Source organism: Balaenoptera physalus, assembly GCF_965194825.1.
Source record: "Balaenoptera physalus genome assembly, chromosome: 2".
NCBI lineage: Eukaryota > Metazoa > Chordata > Mammalia > Artiodactyla > Balaenopteridae > Balaenoptera > Balaenoptera physalus.
The window spans coordinates 76,688,959-76,712,759 of record NC_138883.1 but is presented as its reverse complement, the minus strand read 5'-3'; the positions used below and the strand labels follow the sequence as shown (position 1 = coordinate 76,712,759).

At 44.6% G+C, this 23,801-nt stretch overlaps 1 protein-coding gene and 1 long non-coding RNA gene across 2 annotated transcripts; one reads left to right on the top strand and one right to left on the bottom strand.

Moving 5' to 3' along the window:
* Positions 1–108: 108 nt before the first annotated feature.
* Positions 109–7,532, bottom strand: LPCAT4 (lysophosphatidylcholine acyltransferase 4). Its single transcript, XM_082452407.1, has 14 exons — positions 7,273–7,532; positions 5,867–6,009; positions 5,310–5,530; positions 4,826–4,938; positions 4,640–4,700; positions 4,299–4,357; positions 4,060–4,094; positions 3,471–3,525; positions 3,260–3,342; positions 2,870–2,995; positions 2,406–2,538; positions 1,163–1,261; positions 671–836; positions 109–413 (listed from the first exon to the last, which is right to left on the bottom strand). The coding sequence occupies exons 1-14, from the start codon at positions 7,384–7,386 to the stop codon at positions 259–261; spliced, it is 1,563 nt and encodes a 520-aa protein (XP_082308533.1). The 5' UTR covers positions 7,387–7,532; the 3' UTR covers positions 109–258.
* Positions 7,533–7,770: 238 nt separating this feature from the next.
* On the top strand, positions 7,771–23,209 carry LOC309656299. Its single transcript, XR_014261275.1, has 3 exons — positions 7,771–7,861; positions 10,392–21,301; positions 21,980–23,209. It is a non-coding gene; the product is annotated as an uncharacterized lncRNA (long non-coding RNA).
* Positions 23,210–23,801: the final 592 nt, after the last annotated feature.

The following is a 23,801-nucleotide window of genomic DNA, read 5'->3' as shown; positions in this document are numbered from 1 at the left end:
AGTCCCTTTCCTTCCCAGTTAGTGATACCGCCAATGTGACTGAGCTTCGTTTTTTTTAAATAGATATAGATATATATTTATATATAAAATAGTTTCTTACAAAATAAGACCAAACGAACAAAAAATGAAAACCAACTTAAAAAAACCAACAACGATAACCAAAAGTCAAGCAGGACAGAGACGGGCTTGAGGCCCAGGGGTGGCCTCTGGCGCTGCTCTGAGTCTGGGGGCGGGTGCGAGCCGGAGAGGTCGAGGTGCTCAGTCGCCCTTCTGCTTGGGGGCCTGCGCGGCCCCGTTGGCCAGAGCAGGGGCGCTGGCTGGGGAGGAGGCGTTTGGTGCCTGGGAGGGGCGCAGGTAGGTGCCGAAGAGCTTCCCGTGGAGCGGGTGGTGAACGGAGAAGTCCTGGAACTCACCTGCACGGCAAGAGCGAGACGGGAAAGTAAAGACCTGAGGAGGAGAGGAAGAGGTCCCCAACTCTCTTCTCAGAACTGGTACGTCCTGTTCCCTCTCATCTCAGCCTCACCGTCTCAAATCCGAGTTGACATCCTCTGCCTCCCCAGCTGGTTCCTCCCAGCCTTGCCCCTCGGATGTCCTGTTCCCCCAGGCTGGCTGCCGGTCCTGTTCCCTCCCAGCCCAGTGCCCGCACGGGGCCTGGGAGGCCATGACTCACAGAGGGAGAGGCCCTGGCGGGCTCCTGCCTGGCACAGCTCGGCATGCAAAGTCCTGGCAGCAGGGTGGGGCGAGCCCAGCAGCAGGTGCAGGATGGTGCTGAAGCCGTCTTTGTACAGGAGGCGGCCGGGCCCCTCGGCTTGCTCCTCTTTCTCCTCGGCAAAGAGCTGGGAGGAAAAGGGACGCGAGTCAAGCTCTCTCCTCGTGCCGTCGCCCCGCACGTCCGTCTGACAGGCTTCTCCTCTTCCAAGAGTGTGGAGCCCAGGCCTCCTGCCCCCCTGGGCCCTTTCTGAATATAATCGTCACGGCTGCTGCCTTCTTCCCGTTGCCAGCGAGGCCTCGGCAGAGACGCTGGGGCTCTGCGGTTCAGACAGTGTGGCCCTGGGATGCCGAGCGCCTACCATCCGGAGGCACCTGGAGACAGCACACCACACAGGCCTCCGGGCGGGGGGAGCACAGCCTCCACGTGCCTCCCACCCCAACGTCCTGATACCTCAAAGGCCAGGCGAGTCAGCTCCTCCAGGCTCCTGCCCCCATCCAGAGCTGCCAACGCAAGGGCCACGTCTCGGAAGTCCACCAAACCCTTGGCATCCTGGAGGGTGGAAGAGAAACCAGGGCGATGCAGGGACCAACCCCATGTCCTCCTTCCTGCTCTGGATCTCAGCTCCTCCCTCTTCTCGTCAGGCCTGGGGGTGACCCCTGTGTCCACTTCCCTCAGAACCGTGAGCCCTGAACTCTCCGGGATCTCGGACAGTTCTCTCGGGGCATGGGTTTGCCTGGTGACAAAGCTCTCCTATAAAGGGATCTCCTAGGAATGATGGAATCCCTCAGGTATGCTGAAGTTACCATCAAGTTTCTGATATACTATCAGGGCATTCTGGACCCCAAGCTGGAAAAACTGGTTCTCTTTTGACTTGGCCTATGTGGGAGAACGGGTCCAACAAACTAAAAGGGGGCCACTGGCATAATTTCTTACCAAAAAACTCCCTGAGGATACCTGCTGTGTCAGATCTATGTGGGACTGGGGCACCTGGGTTTTGGTTCTGTTCTGCTACAGGCTATGATGGGAAGCTCCTTTCAGGGACTGTCTGCCCCAGTCCAAGGAATCAGCACACCTGGATCACTCCCTGTTCCCTGAGAGGATGTTGAGAACCATGGTCTGCATCTTAGGTCAAAAAGAACTCCTTGGGACCACTGGGAGTTGTTCATAAACATTATGAACCTTCTGGGGTTATTATAATTCGACAAGACAACCTGGTTAAATCCCAGGAAATATACAGCTCACCAAGATTCTTGAGAAAGTTCAGGAATCCCCCAGAGAAGCTCTGGGATATTTTTAAAAAATCTGCCCAAGTATTAGAGATACTTCTGGGTCTCAAACCCTTAACTGTCTAACCTGTCCAATGTTGTCTCCTCTGTATGTCACCTTCCCACCTAACCCTCCCCCCAGTGCCCCACAAGGTCATATGACCCCCATCTCTGCCGATCTCTAAAATGCCTCAGAAATTTATGGACCTCATTGACCATCATTTCTCCATTGTTCTTCCCTGCAGTGAGTAAAACATTGCTGTTCAATGCACTGGACACTCTCTATATAAAAAATGAATCTCCCAGCAGACCTCAGAAGATGTCCATCTAACAATAGCTGCTAGAGCATCCAGCCCAGACTCCAAATGGGCCATCCACACGGCCCCTCGGACAGTGTACTTAAATCTTGAGCATCCCAGCCCCTTTACCTGCTGGAAGTAGCTAAAGGCACCAGCCACCATCTGGGGGTCAGAGAGCTGTAGCTGCCTGGCAAACTCTTCCTGGCTGATCATTCGACTCCGGCCTGGCTCTGCCTCAGTGTCCACACAGCCAGGGGACAGCCTACAAGGGAATTGTTGAAGGTGCAGAGCTGACTCAGTTTCCTTCTGGACACATCACCCAGCAGGACCCTGGCCTCAGCACGGGTATATGTGGTGTTTTTCTAAGATGTACTCTGACTCAGTCCCTGGAGAGCCATTCCTACTTTTGTCACTGGGGTTATTACGTATCTTTCTTTTTTCCTCCTTCCTTTTACCCCATTATCTTTTAAAAAATTCCTCTGTCTTCCCACTTTTTTTTTTTTTCTTTTTAAAGACTCTTTTCTTCCTCCTACCCATTCTCCTTTTTCTCCTTTTTTTCTCTTGCCCATACCCTCATCTTCAAGGTCACTTACCCAGCCTTCCGAAGCACCCTTCCCAGTTCCCAGAGCTGCGGCTCCAATGCCACCTTCAGCCGGCCCACCACAATCACCGGCAAGCTCCCTACAAACTCACACTCGGTGGCTGGAATGCCCAGGGCCCTACAGGATGAAGAGGGATGGAAAGCAGGGGAAATGAGGCAGAATACTCATCTGAGGGTTCATTACTGATTCTGGCCTGCCGACTATGGAGAGATCAGGCCCCTTTCACTCTCCCCTACCCCACCTCAGCTGTCCAATAGCCCTTCCCCCTGCCCTAGCCGTTCCCCTCCCCCCATGTGTGCCTCAAAACCCCAGCCCTCCTCCCCATCCTGTGGTTCCTCTGCCCTGTATATCTGTTCTAGGAAATCCCTGTGGGATACTTACTGTGCCATAACCCTCTGGACGTTGTTGGCATAGAGGGTGGGGTCCCTGCTCTCCTCCGGGCTGGGGCGGTACACAGGGAGGAACTGAAACACACACACAGAGACCTCTCACCAGGACCTCAAAGCTAGGGGTGACCACTTCTACCCTCTTCCCCCAAAGCTTCCGGGGTCAGTAGATGCCCACTCTCCCACCCAGCCCACGGGGGTCATACCTCCACATCCACGATGCTGCAGGGCTGAGAGGCTGTGAGCCAGAGGACTTTGAGTCTATGAAAAAAGAGACCTCAGAGGCTCAGCAATCTCTAACTATGGGCTCCCCGCACCCCAAGGATGGGAGTGGCAAAGTACTGTCCACCGATACAAAAATAAACTATTAGCCATACGGTCAGCTGGACGAGTATACAGCCGGGAGGCAGAGGGGCCAGAAAGGCGGCAGGATAAGAGAGAGAACACTGCAGGTCTAGGCCAGGGGAAGAAGTGCAGGCGAGGGGGTCTGAGTAACTGGCAGAGGAAAAGAGGCAAGCCGGGTGGTGTGGACCACCGAGTGAGAAAAGCTAGGAAAGTAAGTCAAAAGTCACTATGATTACAGCAGGAATGATTAGGTGGGACAGCTTAAAGGCACTTCCAGATTATAGCAGGAGATCGGAACAAAACAGAGGGACAGGGGCATCCCCTTTTTGAGAGTTCTCTCAGTCCCAGGACGAAGAAGGGATATTCAACTTGTCTGGAAGGTGGAAGATGCACCAGGAATTCTGTGGGACCCCCACTTCCCACCCTCACCCCAGGAACACCACTACTCACACTCCAGGGCCCCTCCATGCCCAGCTGGTGGTATCCTATGTGGGAAGCAGAGGGGAGGGGAGAAAGGCATGACTTTTCTTCCCCGGAACTGGCCAATCCTTTTGGAGCAGAGGCCCTGACCCTGACCCTGACCCTGACCCACCCCACATGCACATCCCGTGGTGGCACAAGCGGTTTTCACTGATTCCCATCCCGGGTGGACTTGTGCTCCCCCTCCCCACTCTCGAACTAAGACTCACCAGACTGTTGGGGTAGCGGATGAGGACAGGCTGCACAGGCACCCCTGCGATGAAGGCTCCTAAATCCCGTTTTCACCCCCACCCCCCAGGCAGAGGTTAGAGACTGGAGGTAGCTAGAGGGCATGAAGTATAGGCATCTGGCTCAGCTCTACAATGAGATCTGGCCTTGCTCCATTTCATTTATAATTTTCTCTGACTCGTGGAGACTCTTCAGTGTCAGCTAGGAGGCTCCGTCTTCCTCCCTCCCCCACCCCTCCACTTCTTGGGTTATTCCAGAGTCCCTCTCCGAATCCTGGGCTCCTTTGTCCTACAGCCCTACCATCCACTGCTGTTTTATTCACCTGGTTTGAATTTAAGCAAAGCCTTCTTGTTGGAACAGGTGCCCTCAGGAAAGAATAGTACCTGGGTAAAAAAAAAAAAAAACAATCAAGAGACCAGAATGAGGTGGGTGGAAGGGGACGAGAGGAAAAAGAAGCCTCTTCAGGAGCACATAAAAGGCGAGGAGGTCTGAAGACCCTTTTACCCACCTGGGGCCACTTGCCTCCTGAGGTAGCCCGCCTTCGGACCTCCTCCACCACCCTGCGCCGAGAAGCCGGGTCATGCCTGGATACTAGGATGGCTTGGTTGAAGCGAAGAAGGGCTGGGGTCCAGAGAGGATACAAGGAGTCACTTGGTTCTTCCCCAGGGGTAGTAACACCTGCAACCTCCCCTTCCTCAACAGTCGGAGATGCTTCCTGGTTATCTCTTTGCCCTGGGGACCCTCCTTTCATGGTGTGTTATCCCTTTTAGGGAACTGAGCAGAGCTCCCTGCTCTCTTCTAAGCACAGAGCTCAAAGTCTAGGAGGTTGCTTTCACAAATGGTGTTAATTTGCATTTCATTTGCCAGCATCAGGCAATATCCCTTCTAACTTCTCCCTCCCCCCTTGGGGCCAGTTCTCTCCAGAGTCTCTGATTCCTGTCTTTTTCGCCCACAGTGGTCATCTCTCCTCTTCACCCCTCTTAATCTCTCACCTCCAATGACAGGAACAGAAAGGTTCTCAGCTCGAGACACAACCTTGGGCAGGTCACAGGGCAGCAGAACAATGGGGTCAAAGAAAGTAGAGTGAGGGGCAGCAACCAGGACGGGAGCTTGAAGGCGAGAGGCCCGCTGGCCCCGAACTCGAATCCGGAGGAAACCGAGCAGGAAAAAGAGCAGGCGGCTGAGGCCCAGCACCCCGTTGTGGCACACAGTCCTGCAAGGCAAGGCTGGGCATCAGCGGCGACAGCGATCCTGACCTTCACTCACCCCCCAGGCTCAGACACCCAGGAAAGCAGGTGTCCTTCTTTTGCCCTCTATTACCTGGCAAAGGGGCTAAAGTCTCTGGTTACTTTGGAACATATCAAGGTGCAAAATTTAGAGTTGAGGTCCTGGGTACCAGGGACTGAGCTTGGCTGACTCATCTCACCTACCCAGGCTGGGTGGGAGAGCTTCGGAACCCTCCCTCCTCCTCTTCTTAAGGAGGGAGCAGAATGGATAGCAGGGAAGAGAAATGAGAAGCTGGGTCTCTGGGGGCTGGTTCCTCACTTACTTTCTCCATCCTGTAATCGGCTCCTGAAGCTGCTCCTCAGTAAGACCAGCTACTTGCAGCCAGGCAAAGGGCCAGAGGAGAAAGAGGACGATAAAGGCCAGAAGCACTCGGATGGGGGCCAGCAGTGCCCCCAGGAGGCAGAACTGCAGAGGGTGGGAGAGGAGGCCACTTCAGCGCTGAGATGCTCCCTCCAGGCTTCCCCTCTCCCACAAGGATGGACCCAGGAGCAGAGGGCCATCACCCCTGTATATCAGGAGACACGTAGTGTGGGACCAGGATATGGGACTGGAACCCAAGGTGGGATGAAGACACCAATGAGGGAAAGAGGATAAGAGATTCATGGGATCAGGGGCCTCACTTTCCTGTCTTTCAGCTGGTCCCCATCACACCAACAATATTGAAAGACTGTTAAGAGGATTCAGGGATAACTAGTGTGAAAGTGCCCAGCACTGTGCCTGATGTAGAGTAGGCTAGAGATAGTTCCTCCTCCCCCAACCCCCTTCCATAAATAGCTCCTACGTCTAACAGAAACCAGGTGCATAGTTCTTTCCACTTCGGGTCTGGGAGGCAGAGGGTTGGAAAACACAGAGAGGTCTACTTTTCAGACCCAGGCCAGTCTCTAGTTCTGCCCAGCAGCACTTCCCCAGTACTGGGGGAAAGGCGAGAAAAGATCTCGGCCCTACTCCACAGGGTAGGGGTTGCCAGGAGCCAGGGTGACTCCATGGGCTGCCCTGGGGAGACTGAAGGTAAACAAACCGAGCCCCAGGAGCCGGCCTCAGGGGAGGTGAAGGCAACAGAAACCTTGGATGCTCCCTTCTCATACCACTCCCCAGCCTCCCCAGGCCGGTGCGGCCCTCCGCTTCCTGTAGCCAACCCCCTTCTCCACCTCCCTCCCCCCACCCCAGCGGGAGGTGCTGCAGTGCGTGGGGGTGTGGGTGGGTAGTGGAAAGGAGGGGTCGTTGGAAGAGCACGGGGTTTCAGGCTCCGGGCCCAGAAACCTCTTCCAAGTCAGAGCCTCCTAGAAGCGCTCAGCACGCCCCTGCACCCCCACCACCACCCCCGCTATCTGTGGCCTCCACCTCCATCCTAGCCCATCGGCCTCCGCAGGATGTAATCCGCAGTCTCCAGCGTCCTCCACCTCCCCTACCCCTGGGTCCCCTGCAATCCTCCATCCTCACCTAGTCAGTTCTCACACACCTTCAGCTTGTCTATCGCCCAAGCCCGCGTCCTCTCCAGGACTCCTCGACCACCCCCCGCCGCCCCCACGTGCGCACCCCCTGACTCCCACCCCGTAGCCTCTCACCCACCCCCTTTCCGGATCCCCATCCCCATCTGTATCAAGGCTCCAAAAGGCCTCCTTTTTCTATCCCCGCGAGTCCTCCCGACGCCCCCCGCCCATACCTTACCTTAACCCTCTGGAGGCGGGAGAGGTGTAACTCATGCACGAAGGGGTTGGGGGGCGCCGGGGGTCCGGGGGTGGGATAGAGGGGGGCCCAGTCCCCCGGACTTCCCTGGCTCATAGCGGCGGGAGAACGTGGGAGGGAGGGCACCCCAGCCCGGCCCCGGGCCCCTCTTTGCAGAGCAGCAGCTGCAGCTGCAGCAGCAGCGGCGGCGGCGGCGATCTAGCCCCGGCCCCGCCTGGTGCGGGGCGCCGAGGGGCGGGGAGCAGGCTGCGCGGTCGGGCCCGCGTTGTCAGGGAGCCGGCCGAGGGGCGGGGCTTCCAGCGCCCCGGCGCCCCTGCTCCTCCGCGCCCGCCACAGCGTCCGCAGCCCCTCGGGCCATTGTTACGAGGCGGCCGGATGCTGGAGCGCGGCGCCTGCCTGCGGGCTGACCCCGGGCCTGGCCCTCTGGGCGTCCCCCCTCGGAAAACCCGGCCGGCGCCTCCCCACAGGCCTCCGGCTCGGAGCGAGTTTGGGGCGGCGAGGAGCGAGCGGAGCTGAGAACGCCCTCGGACTCCGCCCGGGCGTCGAGGTCACCCTGCAAGCACAGATCGGGGTGGGGCCCTCTGCGGATGAGAATGGAAGGGCGGGCGCGCAGTGCGCGGAGGCCGGCAGCTCGCGGCCGAGGCGGGGCCCACCACCTCTCGGAGGCCGACCACCTTTCCTTCCTGGTTGGGTCGACGCCATCGCGCGTGGACTTGAGGCGCTCACGCCCTCTGGCGGCCGTATTGTGCCTAACAGCTCTCGGCATCCGCGTCCTGCCTGAGCTAGGCAGGGCTGCCTGTTTTGGTGTGAGGACTCCGCGAGGTGCCGGCAACCATCAAGACGCTGGTCATACATTTACCAGGGCTCAACCAGGCCTGGACGGGCAGTGCGAACCTGAAAAGCTGGGATGACCCCGGACGCAGCCCTCTTTTTCCTCCTAGTCTCTTTTTTCTCTCTTTCTGTTTCTTTCTCTCCCTCGCTCCAGTGTGTAAGAGGACAAAGTAATACCCCCCATCCCCAAACTCCAAACTGTCCTAGAAAGCACATAAACTGGTTAGACCCTGGTCGTCAGGCTATGGTGAGATCAGGGAATTGGCTAGACTTTGAGATCCACAGCCAGTAGCACAATCAGAAATAGTGACAAAAAGGAGATAAGAGCCTCGTTGCTTGTGGAAAGAAGCTGCCTTCAGTTCAACTTGTTTTACTTCTCTCTTCTGCATCCCTGTCAGTCACCATTTCCTGAGGGTAATGGGAACAATGGCAGATCAATGGACTATTGGGTCATTGGGTACCATGAATCTTTTATTGGAAGGGGGACCAGGCAAAAGTCAGAAGTCACTTTACTTCTATCTAGACCCCCTTCCCACCTTCCTTGCCCCATAATTTACCCACTTATATTCCTGCCTATATCCCTAAGAGAGCAGCCAGCATTCTCAGAGAAATAAAAGGATATCCTAGTCAGATTTATTTCTTAAAGATTTTTAGAGAAGATTCCATGGCTCTTTAATTTTAAAATTTATTTTTCCAGCCTTTTTGAGATATTATTGACATATATGTAGATTTAAGGTGTACGATGTGATTATTAGATACATGTATGTCTTTTACCTACTATTTAAAGGAGGGCACGTTCTGTATGTCTTGGGTTTTGCAGGGTAGTTTCAATATTTTTATAATTTCGTTTTGTTTTGATTAAGGTAATTCATTAAAAGCATAATTACACATAATTTCCTTTTTATGCCTCTAATATTTTAACATAAATTATCTATAACCATACCATGAGGAGTTATTAAACTTAAGACTCAAGCCCATAGACTAATGATAATTATATGCAAATTACTATTACACATAACCACATACTATGCGGAGAAAGTTTTGGTACTAATTTCCAATTCTCTCTATGGAACAGATGAAAACCCTTAGGCAGTGTGTCTGGTTGGATTTCTGTTCTTCTGGCGTTTGTTTTGTTCATCTTTTATGTCTCTTGGAATGTTCTTGCTCCTTGCCAGGTTCTTACTTCATTGTCTCGATTTCTTATCACTGATTACAGAGCAATCTCAGTCTTTGTGCCAATTCTTAATATTTTAAATGTCTTCATTAACTTCTGTTAAAATGTTCCACAAACGTGCTTGCTATTAGCAATAGTTTGTTTTTGCCAGTCTCCTCTCTGCCTCCATCTTTTTTTTTTTTTTTTAATAGATCTTTATTGGAGTATAATTGCTTCACAATACTGTGCTAGTTTCTGTTGCACAACAAAGCTAATCAGCCATATGCATACACACGTTCCCATATCCCCTCCCTCTTGAGCCTCCCTCATCCTCCCTATCCTACCCCTTAGGTCATCGCAAAGCACCTAGCCGATCTCCCTGTGCTATGCAGCTGCTCCCACCAGCCAACTATTTTACATTCAGTAGTGTATATATGTCGATGCTACTCTCACTTCGCCCCAGCTTCGCCCTCCCACCCCGTGTCCTAGAATCCATTCTCTCTGTCTACCTCTTTATTCCTGCCCTGCAACTAGGTTCATCAGTACATTTTTTTTTTTTTTTTAGATTCCATATATATGCCTTAGCATACGGTATTTGTTTTTCTCTTTCTGACTTACTTCACTCTGTATGACAGTCTCTAGGTCCATCCGCCTCACTACAAATAACTCAATTTCGTTTCTTTTTATGGCTGAGTAATATTCCATTGTATATATGTGCCACATCTTCTTTATCCATTCATCTGTCGATGGACACTTTGGTTGCTTCCATCTCCTGGCTATTGTAAATAGTCCTGCAATGAACATTGTGGTACATGAGTCTTTTTGAATTATGGTTTTCTCAGGGTATATGCCTAGTAGTGGGATTGCTGGGTCGTATGGTAGTTCTATTTTTAGTTTTTTAAGGAAACTCCATACTGTTCTCCATAGTGGCTGTATCAATTTACATTCTCACCGACAGTTCTGCCTCCATCTTTTAGCTGCTCTGGTATAATTCATTCTGCCAGTGCTGGACTGCTGGGTGGGAGGTTTTATACATGTTGTCTTTTTTGTAGAGTAACTCTTTGGCTGGGACTTGCAGTAGACATGCTGATCCTTTCTCCCCTTTCCTCCTTAACAGAACTCCGATTTAGTTCAAGTATCTAGCTGCCCCACACACACATTTGTCCCAGGGGCAGCCAGGTTGGATGGAACCCATCTGAGGTGATCCTTTTCTCCTGGTCAGGGGATGATTTGGAATGGATGAGTGATCCTGGACAATGAGACCTGAAGGAAAGTCTGCTGAGGTGCTTCTGGGAATTTTCCTCACTCTTCATGAGAATGCGTATGAATTAACACTTTATTTTTATCCTCCGAAGGTTTCTGAGTGTGACTCCTGTGACTGCTGACGCCACCTTGCAACCCTGAGGACCAACTATGACTTAGGATAGCGCAGTGGTGAGAGGCGAAGAATCTGGATCTTTGATGACAGAACTGAGCCTCTGAACAAACCAAATTGAAGTCTGAAGTACTTCTGGACTTCCTGCTACATGAGAAAATAAATTTCTGTGCCCTTTAAGCCAGTTTGAGTCAGAGATTTTGTTATGTGCAAAACCCCACTGTATTCATTTGCCATTGCTGTATAACAAATTGCTATAAAATTAGCAGCTTAAAACAGCCTCTATTTATTATCACAGTTTCTTCAGGTCAGAAGTCCAGACACAGCTTTGCTAGGTTCTCTGCCTGGGGACTCACAAAGCTGAAATCAAGGTATTGGCAGGGTCATGTTCTCTTCTGGTGGCTTTACTGGGGAAGGACCTGCTTCCAAGCCTCCTCAGTTGTTGGCAGAACTCATTTCCTTGAGGCTGTAGAATTCATGGCAGCTTGATTCTTACAGCCAGTGCCAGAGAGAGTCTCTGACCTCCAGGCCCTCTTTCAGGTCAGCCCACCCAGGACAATACTGCTTTTGATTAACTCAGAGTCAACTAATTAGGGACCAGGGTCCTTAACTACATCTGCAAAATCCATTCACTTTTGTGATATAATGTAACATAATCATGTGAGTAGTAGCCCATCACCTTTGCCATATTCTGCTGTTAGAAGCAAGTCACAGTTTGGCCTGAACTCAAGGGGAGGGAATTATACAAGGACATGAACAGTAAGGAGGAAGGAATCATAAGGCCACCCTAGAGTGTGTTTCCTATAGACACTAAGGGATTCAGGGACCAGGATGAAGATTGTTTCTCCATTGTGGAGAAATACACTTATTTTTCCTGTAAAAGTAAAAATTTTCAGAGTTTATTGTTTAACTGTCTCATGCTCACAATTAATGAGCAGTACTGAAATGCAGATTTAAACAAAAGCTCTTAGAGCATAACAGAGGGAACAACTAAGTAGAGCATGATATCTCAAGAGCAAGTTCCCTAAAGAGGGTCATTTGAATTAGATCTTGATGAATAAGTAGTAGTTTGTAAAGAGGTTGGGAAAGAACAAATCAGACAGAAAAGGAGCACTTACTCATGGACAGGAGAAAGTTAATGAGGGTTTGAACACACCCATGTGGTCAGATTGCTGGGTGATTGGGGGTGGGGATGGAGACTGAAAGATATTGTGCAAAGCCTTTAAAACATTCTAAATAATTTGTGCTTATTCCTACCTCTAGTAGAGAGTAAGCTGAGGTCAAATAGGACACAGCAGTGTTCAGTGGAAGTTCTGTAGACATCTATATAGTAATATGTATAATCACACATATTGTGTGGTTACATATACAATGTGAGTTCTATTTATTCAGCTTGCAGATAATATTTGTTTTTTTTATACAGATTTCTAGACTCCTTGAAATTACTCCATGCAGTGGTATACCTAGCATATTTGAAACCTGGATGGGGCCTTCATGATGGGATTAGCACCCTTTAAGAAGAGGGGCCAAGCAGCTTGTAGTGTCTCTCTGACCTGTGAAGACACACTGAGAAGGCTGATGTCTGTAAGCCAGGTAGAGAGCACTGTAACCTCACTGTAAATGGACCATGATCTCAGACTTCCAACCTTCAGAACTGTGAGAACATTTCTGTTTCTTAAGCCACCCTTGGCATTTTGTTATGGCAGCTGAGCTGACTGAGACACTGTTATCGGGACTTCCCTGGTGGTGCAATGGGTAAGACTCAAGCTCCCAATGCGGGGGGCCTGGGTTCAATCCCTGGTCAGGGAGGTAGATCCCGCATGCATGCTGCAACTAAGAGTTCACGTGCCACAACTAAGAAGTCCGCACGCCGCAACAAAGATCCCGCATGCCGCGACTATCCTGGCGCAGCCAAAATAAATAAATAAATAATTTTAAAAAGACACTATTACCACATTATCTCAAATCTACTATTTAAACATGAGAATATGTACTACCACAGGGGCTGGAGACATGAAGGATGCTTGAAGTAATCTGGAACGATTCTGGACCTTTGCAACTTACTCTCTAAATGAATGAGAATTGCTACCGAGTCCACTTGTGTCTGGGGGCAATTGTATAACTGGGAGTTTTTTGAGTTAAATTCTGTGTAGAATATGATGTTCACTGAAGGATAAGTAGTAAAAATATTCAACTTGAAGCTTAAATAAATAGTATTAAAACTCAAAAGTAACCATGGCAATGTTTAAAATTTGGACCCATAGGATATTTTTTTGGAGGGATAATTTATCCCTGACATTGTTCAGAATTGCTGGTACATAGTGATAATAAATTGCTGACTGATTTTTGGCCAGTTTTATTATTCTTTTTAAATTCTCTACAGACAATGCATACTCTTGTTGCCTGCACCTGGGGCTGACTCCGTCCATCAGCTTGCTCTTGGTACCCTACTGACTCCATGATGTTGTAGGTGCTTGTTTCACAGGTTAAGAACCACTGGTCTAGCTTGGGAGACTAGGAAGATTTAGGGTTGATATGGTTTAAACATATTCATTGGGAGGCACCAGCCAGATCCAGGTGGCACTGTCTAGTAGGCTTTAAAAATGTGGATCTGGGGCTCAGGGATGGAGATAAAGATTTTGGAGAAGCCTATGCATCTGGTAGAGAAATTGAAATCAGGAGTGTGGGATCTGATATATTTCTATTTGTTTCCAAATTGCCTTAAATCAACAGGGAATTCTTCTGACAACCATCTTGCCTGTTTTCATTCTAATAAGAGAAATATTTATTAACCTATTGAACCATTTTATGAAATCTCAGTAAGCAAGAAGTTCACTTAATACCAAGCCAGATTCTTTTTTTAGGGAGCTAACAGGCTGGACTTTTCCTTGGTAGGGATAGCACAGTTTTTATGTCTTCATTCTAGGTTCACAAAGAGTGTCCTTGGAGGGATTAGAGATTGGGGAAAAAATCACAGTTAAACTTCAAAATATTCAAAAATATTCAAGATAGGCTTGAGATGAGAAAAATAGTTTCAAAAAGGGAGCTTACTGAATAAGGGCACATGTGAGAGGGAAGAGGGGTGATTCCATCTCTGTGATCCTGAGTGTAGCACAGTGCTGAGTGTACCTATGTTTAATAAATGTTTTCTGATGTTTGAGAGTCTCAGATATTTTGTTTGTTTGTTTGTTTGGCTGCGTCAGGTCTTAGATGCAGCGTGTGGGATCTTTTGTTGCAGTGTGCAGTCTCTTCGTTGTGGCGCACAGGCTTCTCTCTAGTTGTGGCGTGTGGGTTTTCTCTCTCTAGGTGTGGCGCACAGGCTCCAGAGCGCATGGGCTCTGTAGTTTGTGGCACACAGGCTCTCCCGTTGAGGCACGTGAGCTCAGTAGTTGTGGCACGTGGGGTTAGTTGCCCTGTGGCATCTGGGATCTTAGTTCCCCAACCAGGGATCAAACCCACATCCCCTGTGTTGGAAGGCGGATTCTTTACCACTGGACCACCAGGGAAGTCCCGAGCCTCAGATTTTTAAAAAGGCAATAGATGATGTAGATCTCAGACATCCCCTGTTCCTCCATGAGTTGCTCAAATTCAGGGACCTGGAATAATGGCCACTGATCACTGTATCTGAGTGACTACTTTGAGATCTGCATTCACAGTGAACTTTATAGAATGCTAGGCCACTGCATAAAAGAATATCTTTTGCATTTATGCAGATACATTGCTGTCTGAGCAATTTTTTCCAGCCTTGGTTTTATATTTGCACAAATCCTTCCTGGAGATAATGGTATGAATTTGAGTTGCCAGAGTGAGATTGGTTCAGAATAAAGTAAACAGTCTTGAATTTGGCACCACAAAATAATTCATGGGACTGTTGTCCAGTAACTCCTTTGCTTGGGGCATATACCCACCCACTCTTTCCCACGTCCCCTCTGTCTAATGTTAGCTGCCCCTGCAGCCACTCCCTTCTACCACTTCTTCATCCTGAGCTTTCCAGTTTTCTGGTGACAACGAAAAAGTTCTGTTTCCTGCCCTCTGCTTTTTCACTAAGAAATACCATTTAAATTTTGATGAAATATCTAAGAACTAGCAATGATTTATGGGAGAGAACTAGGTTAGGGACTGTGTGAGGTGGTGGTGGAATGTGTAAAGAGGCAAAGCAAAGCATGTATTCAAGTATTATCATCTCCATTAGGCCTAGCACAGTGTCTGGCAGAAAGTAAGTGCTTCATAATTATTATTGTTGGCTAAATGCATAGAAATATTTATTGCTTTTTTATGCCAGAGTTCACAAAATTCTCTTGTTGGCTCACAATCAGAAGACATAAAATAGAATATAAACAGGATCAAAGAATTAGCGGAGTAGGAATGGAGATGGCAGAGTAGGAGGACACGGAACTCACCTCCCCCCACAAACACATAAAAAATCCATCTGTATGTGGAACAGTTCTTACTGAAAACTAACTGGGGACTAGCAGAAAGCTTGCTTGCTTCCAAAGCAGGGTGGGGGAATTCCCTGGTGGCCCAGTGGTTAAGACTCCTTGCTTTCACTGCTGAGGGTCCGGGTTCAATCACTGGTTGGGGAACTAAGATCCCACAAGCCATGCAGTGTGGCAAATAAATAAATAAATAAAATAAAGCAGGTGGAAAGGACAGATTGAGACCATGTGGCTGGCTGACTGGTTTCCTGGCGACTGCCCTGGCATGTACCCCAGCCTGAGCCAACTAAACACTCCAGCATCATTTGCCTTGCATTGCAGCTCCACACTGGAGTGAGGGCTTCCATAACCAAGGAAAAATCTTGGCCGTGAGATGCTGTGGTGGCTCAAACCCTAAGCAGAGTCTGAACAAGGAGGGGTCAACAATTGCTGGTGATCACAGGCAGCACATCAGAGGCAGACCACATCTCTGATGGTGGCTAGACTGCCATACCCCATGCCCCACTCTTGCCAAATACCCACACTGGCCCCTCTTGCTCTAACACTGCTCCTCCCTGAGGCTGAGGGTGCTGGTGTTGGGAGGGGAAAGAGCATACACTTAAAGAGAACAGAGCCAGCTAGGACCAGACCCTCAGGGTTTCAAATCCAGAAACTTGGGACCCGACTCCACCCCTAATAGGGCAGTGACAGCCACAAAGCAGAGGGGAAGAACCACGTCACACCTGGCTCAGGCCCTAGCCCTCCCATGTCCAGCCCCACCTCCTACCAAGGTGAGAGCTGCCAGCACACCCTGATGAACGATGTGACATCAAATCCAGCTCTCCCACCAAAGCCACTGGGCAAAAACAGACTGTATAGTGTTGCTCCTATATAAGGACCCACTTCAAGGCTAACATAGTTAACTGTTTCATCTAATTTCATAGAGTCAGAGAAAGATAAGCAAAATGAGAAGACAGAGGAATTTGTCTCAACTGAAAGAGCAAGAGAAAACCCCTGAAAAAAACAACTAATGAAACAAGTAAATACTTTGCTAAATAAAGAACTCAAAGCATTAGTAATAAGAATGCTAACTGAATTAGGGAAAAGAATAGATACACACAGTAAGAATTTTAACAAGGATCTAGAAAATATAAAAAGGAACAAGTGAGAGCTGAAGGATACAATAACTGAAATGAAAAACACACTAGAAGGAATAAACAGTAGACTAGGTGATACAGAAGAATGTATAAGTGATTTGGAAGATAGAATAATGGAAACCACCCAATCAGAACAGCAAAAAGAAAAACAAATTAAAAAAAAGAAAACAGTTTAAGGGTTCCTTGGGATAATATCAAGCATACCAACATTTGCATTATAGGGGTCCCAGAAGCAGAAAAGAGAGAGAATGGGGTCAAAAATGTATTTAATGAAATTACGGCTGAACACTTCCCAAGCCTAAGGAAGAAATAGATATCCAGGTATAGGAAGCACAGAGGGTCCCAAACAAGATGAACACAAACAGACCCATACAAAGACATATCATATTTAAAATGGTAAAAGTTAAAGAGAGAGAATTCTAAAGGCAGCAAGGGAAAAATAAAGAGTGATATACAAGGGAACCCCCATAAGGCTAAGTTGATTTATCTGCAGAAACTTTGCAGACCAGAAGGGAGTGGCATGATATATTTAAAGTGCTGAAAGGGAAAAACCTGCAACCTAGGATACTCTACCCAGTAAGATTATTATTTAGAATTGAAGGAGAGATAAAGAACTTTTCAGACAAGCCAAAACTGAAAGAGTTCATCAATACTAAACTGACTCTAAAAGAAATGTTAAAATCCTTCTCTACGTGGAAAAGGCTGTAACAAGAAGTATCTATAGGAAAGGAAAAATACCACTAGTAAAGGCAAATATATAGTAAAAGCTGATATCAACTACTTTAATAAGCTAGTACAAAGATTAAAAGACAAAAAAAGTAAAATCTAGTATAACTACTGTAATCAGAAAAGAGATAAACATGAAGTTGTAAAATATGACATCAAAACCAAAAAGTATGGGGAAGAGAGTAAAAAGCGTATATCTTTTAGAATGTGTTTGCAACATATAGATACAATTATAGGTCAACATACATGAACTCCATGGTAATCACAAATCGAAACCCTACAACAGATACACAAAAATAAGAGAGAAAGAAACACAAACATACCATTAAAGAAAATCATCAGGGAATTCCCTGGTGGTCCAGTGGTTAAGACTCCATGCTTTCATTGCCGAGGGTGTGGGTTTGATCCCTGGTTGGGGAACTAAGATCCCACAAGCCATGCGGTGCAGCAAAAGAAAAAAAAAAAAAAAAAAAGAAAATCATCAAACTACAAGGGAAGAAACTAAAAGAAGAAGAAAAGAACAGGGAAGAATTACGAAAACAATCCAAAAAAGGTATTAAATGGCAGTAAGTACATACCTATCAATAATTACTTTAAATGTCACTGGACTAAATGCTCCAATTAAAAGATATAGGGTAGCTGATAGGATAACAAAAACAAGACTCATCCAAATGCTGCTTATCAGAGACTCACTTCAGAACTAAAGACACATATAGACTGGAAGTGAGGGGATGAAAAAAGATATTTCACACAAATGCAAAGGACATGAAAGTGGGGGTAACAATATTCATATCAATCAAAGCAGTCTCTAAAACAAAGTCTATAACAAAGACAAAGAAGGGCATTATGTAGTGACAAAGGAATCAATACAAGAAGAGGATACTATGCTTGTTAACATGCATGTACCCAATACAGGAGCACCTAAACATATAAAGCAAATATTAATGACATAAAGGGAGAAATTGACAACCATACCATAATATTAGGAGACTTTAATACTCCACTGGCATTAATGGACAGATCACCCAGACAGAAACAAGTAGGTGAACAGTGGTCTTAAGTGACACAATAGACCAGTTGGACTTAATAGATATCTATAGGATATTCCATCCAAAAACAACAGAATATACATTCTGTTCAAGTTCACATGGAACGTTCTCTAGGATGGATCACATGCTTGGCCACAAAACAAGTCTCAATGAATTTAAGAACATAGAAACTACATGAAGCATTTTTTCCAACCACAGTGGTATGAAAATGGAACTAGAAATCAATTACAGGAAGAAAAATGGGAAAAGCACAAACCTGTGGATTCTAAACAACATGCTACTAAAAAACCAGTGGGTCAATGAAGAAATCAAAGAGGAAATCAGAAAGTACCTTGAGACAAATGAAAATGGAAACACAACCCTTGAAAATCTATGGCATGCAGAAAAAGCAGTTCTAATAGTAACATTTATAGCAATACAGACCTACCTCAAGAAACAAGAAAAATCTGAAATAGACAACCTAACCTTCCATCTAAAGGAATTAGAAAAGAAAAACAAACAAAGCCCAAAGTTAGCAGAAGGAAGGAAATCATAAAGATCAGAGAGGAAATAAATAAAAGAGACCCCAAAAAACAACAGAAAAGAACAATGAAAGCAAGACCTGTTATTTAAAAAAGATAAACAAAACTGATAAACCTTTAGCCAGGCTCATCAAGAAGAAAAGAAGGAAGACCCAAATAAACAAAATAAGAAATGTAAGAGAAGAACTTAAACCTGATATTACAGAGACACAAAAAAATCATAAGAGAATACTACAAATCGTTATATGTCAACAAATTGGAGAACCTAGAAGAAATGCATAAATTTCTAGAAACAAACAACTTGCCAAGACTGAATCTGGAAGAAACAGACAATCTGCACAGACCAATCACTTGTAGTGATATTGAATTTGTAATAAAAATATCTCTCAGCAAAGAAGAGTCCAGAACCAGACGTTATACTACAAAGCTACTGTAATCAAAACAGCACAGTACTGGCACAAAAACAGACACATAGATCAATGGAACAGAATAGAGAGCCAAGAAATAAACCCACTTATGGTCAATTAAACACTTATGGTCAATTAATCTCCAGCAAAGGAGACAAGAATATACAATGGGGAAAAGACGTCTCTTCACTAAGTGGAACTAGGAAAACTGGACAGCTACATGTAAAAGAATGCAATTAGAACATTTCCTCACACCATGTACAAAAATAAAGTCAAAATGGATTAAAGACTTAAATGTAAGACATGGAACTATAATACTCCTAGAGGAAAACACTTTGACTTAAATTGTAGCAATATTTTTTTTGGACCTGTCTACTAAGGCAAAAGAAACAAAAGAAAAAATAAACAAATGGGACCTAATTAAACTCAAAAGCTTTTGCACAGCAAAGGAAATCATTGACAAAATAAAAAGACAACCTACTGAATGGGAGAAAATATTTGCAAATGATATGAGTGATAAGGGGTTAATATCCAAAGTTTATAAACAGCTCATACAAGTCAATATAAAAAAAAGAACCCAAATAAAAAAGTGGACAGAAGACTTGAATAGACATTTTTCTAAAGAAAATATACAGATGGCCAATAGGCACATGAAAAAATGCTCAACATTGCTAATCATCAGAGAAATGCAAATCAAAACCACAATTAGATATCACCTAACACCTATCAAAATGGCTATCATTAGAAAACCCTAAAGACTCTACACAAAAACTATTAGAACTGATAAATCAATTCAGTAAGGTAGCAGGATACAAGATTAATATACAGAAATCTGTTGCATTTCTTTACACTAAAATTGAGATAACAGAAAGAGAAAGTAAAAAAAAATCCTGTTTAAAATCACATAAAAAAAAAATACCTAGGGACTTCCCTGGTGGTCCAGTGATTAAGAATCTGTGCTTCCAATGGAGGGGGCACAGGTTTGAGCCCTGGTCAGGGAACTAAGATCTCACATGCCACGCGGTGCAGCTAAAAAAAAAAAAAAAAAAAAAAAAGGCAAATACAATACAATAAAATACCTAGGAATAAACCTAACCAAGGAGGTGAAAGACATATATACCCCAAACTATAAAACACTGATAAAAAAAATCGAAGATGATTCAAGGAAATGAAAAGATATCCCATGATCTTTGACTGGAAGATTTAATATATTCAAAATGGCCATATTACCCAAAGCAATCTACAGATTTAAGTTATCCCTATCAAATTACCCATGACATTTTTCACAGAACTAGAACAAATAATCCTAAAATCCATATGGAACCACAAAAGACCCAGAACTGCCAAAGCAATCCCAAGGAAAAAAAAGAAAGCTGGAGGCATAACCCTTACAGACTTCAGACAATACTACAAAGCTACAGTAATCAAAGTAGCATAGTACTGGCACAAAAACAGACATATGGATCAATGGAACAGAACAGAGAGCCCAGAAATAAACCCACACACCTATGGTCAATTAATCTTCGACAAAGGAGGCAAGAATATACAATGGAGAAAAGACAGTCTTTTCAGCAAATAGTGCTGGGAAACTTGGACAGCCGCATGTAAATCAATGAAGTTAGAACACTCCCTCGTACCATACATAAAAATAAACTCAAAATGGCTTAAAGACTTAAATATAGGACAGGGCACTGTAAAACTCCTAGAAGAGAACATAGGCAAAACATTCTCTGACATAAATCGTAGCAGTGTTTTCTTAAGTCAGTCTCCCAAGGCAAGAGAAATAAAAGCAAAAATAAACAGATGGGACCTAATCAAACTTATAAGCTTTTGCACAGCAAAGGAAACTACAAACAAAATGAAAAGACAACCTATGTTCTGGGAGAAAATATTTTCAAACAATGTGACTGACAAGGGCTTAATTTTCAGAATATACAAATAGCTCATACAACTCAATAACAAATAAACAAATAACCCAATCAAAAAATGGGCAGAACACTTAAATAGACATTTCTCCAAAGAAGACATACAGATGGCCAACAGGCCCATGAAAAGATGCTCAACATTGCTAATTATTAGAGAAATGCAAATCAAAAGTACAATGAGATATCACCTCACACTGGTCAGAATGGTTGTCATCAAAATGTCTGCAAATAACAAAAATTGGAAATGGTGTGGAGAAAAGGGAACCCTTGTACACTGTTGGTGGGAATGTAAATTGTGCAGCCATTATGGAGAACAGTATGGAGGTTCCTTAAAAAGCCAAAAATAGAGTTACCATATGATCTAGCAATCCCATTTTGGGGTATATATCCAGAAAAGATGAAAATGCAAATTGAAAAAGATGAAAGCTCTATTTCGAAAATATGCACCCCATGTACTCTGATGATTTTGCAAATATGTTCCTATAAAAGGGTTTCATCTTCAAGAAATTCATGGAAAAGACTCTGACAAGTACAGGTTTCTGGTAACTGACTGTACTGCTGAACTGAATGAATAAGCATTTTCAGAACTCTAATGAAAAACTGATGAACTCATAAAAGTGCTAACAAAAGATCAAGATGAAAAAAAAAATTAATTACATGGGACTGAGTGAACTGATGAGGATGAGTATAATTTTTGTGACTTTCTGTCTGAATTAAAAAAAAAAAAAAATCCCACAAGGACTCAGAGGCAAAGAATATACAAATCAATTTTCACTGCAAAGTAAAGGAGCTGTTACAGTGGAGGATTACTGGACTGAATGTCAATATTATGACATAGTATGAGTGTGTTTCATGTTTGGTAATTGCAATCATTGTTGCTTTTGTTGTGGTCATCCATGTACAATGCTTGGTGTCAGTCTATTTATCTCTTGTAAAAATAAAATACAGTGTGTGTGTGTGTGTGTGTGTGAAAAAAAAATTTCCTTCCATTCATTTTATATTTACATTTATTAACTAATCAGGAGTTTTAAGTATCTTTCCATATTTTAATTGAACATTTGTGCTTCTACTACAATAAATTCCATTTCATTTCCTTTGAAAAAAAAAAAAAAAGAAAATATGCACCCCAGTGTTCACAGAGGCACTATTTACAATAGTGAAGACACAGAAGCAACCTAAATGTCCATTGTCAGATGAATAGATAAAGAAGATGTGGTACATATATACAATGGAATACTACTCAGTCATAAAAAAGAATGAAATAATGGCATTTGCAGCAACATGGATGGACCTAGACGTTATCATACTAAGTGAAGTAAGACAGAGAAAGACAAATATCATATGATATCACTTATATGTGGAATCTAAATTATGATGCAAATGAACTTGTTTATGAAACAGAAACACAGACATAGAAAGCAAACTTATTGTTACCAAAGGGGGTGGGGGTGGGAGGGAGATAAATTGGGAGTTTGGGATTAACAGAGGCACAGTACCATATGTAAAATAGATAGACAACAAGGATTTACTGTATAGCACAGTGAACTATATTCAATATCTTGTAATAAACTATAATGGAAAAGAATTGAAGAAAAAGAATATAGATATATACATACATATAATTGTATAAGCGAATCACTTTGCTTTACACCTGAAACTAATACAATATTGTAGATCAACTATCTTCAGTTACAAAAAATAGCTGTCATCAAAAAGTCTACAAATAACAAATTTGGTGAGGATGTGGAGAAAAGGGCACCCTAGTACACTGCTGGTGGGAATGTAAAATGGTGCAGCCAGCATGGAGAACAGTATGGAGGGTCCGCCATAAACTAAAAATAGAGCTACCACATGTTCGAGCAATTCTACTGCTGGGTATATAGCCGAAGAAAACGAAAACCCAAATCTTTTTGCTTTCGTTTTTATAAGTAATTTATTTTTCATTGAAGTATAGTTGATTTACAGTGTTGTGTTAGTTTCTGGTGTACAGCAAAGTGATTCAGTTATATATATTCTTTTTCATATTCTTTTCCATTATGGTTTTTTACAGGATATTGAATATAGTTCCCTGTGCTACACAGTAGGACCTTGTTGTTTATCTATTTTATTTATAGTAGTTTGTATCTGCTATTTCCAGACTCCTTATTTATCCCTCCCGCACCCTCTTTTCCCCTTTGGTAACCATAGGTTTGTTTTCTATGTCTGTGCGTCTGTTTCTGTAAATAAGTTCATTCTTATCATATTTTAGATTCCACATTTAAGTGATATCATATAATATTTGTCTTTGTCTGACTTATTTCACTTAGGATGGTAACATCTAGGTCCATCCATGTTGCTGCAAATGGCATTCTTTCTTTTATTATTATTATTATTTTTTTTTCTTTCTTTCTTTTTTTATGGCTGAGTATTATTGTATATATATACTCAGCCATATATATATATATATATATATACACCACATCTTTTTTATCCATTCATCTGTCAATGGACATTTTGGTTACTTCCATGTCTTGGCTGTTGTAAATAGTGCTGCAATGAACACTGGGATGCATGTATCTTTTCAAATTAGAGTTTTCTCCAGATATATGCCCAGGAGTGGGATTGCTGGATCATATGGTGACTCTATTTTTAGTTTATTAAGGAACCTCCAGACTGTGAAAACACCAGTTCTAAAAAATACACGCACCCCAGTGTTCATAGCAGCATTATTTACAACAGCCAAGATATGGAAGCAACATGTGTTCATAAAAAGATGAGTGGCTAGAGATGTGAGATCTATATCTATATCTATATCTATATACACACACAAACATATATATATATATATAAAATGGAATATTACTCAGCTATAAAAAGAATCAAATTCTGCCTTTTGCATTAATGTGCATGTACCTAGAAGATATTATGCTTAGTGAAATAAGTCAGACAGAGAAAGACAAATACTCTGTTATC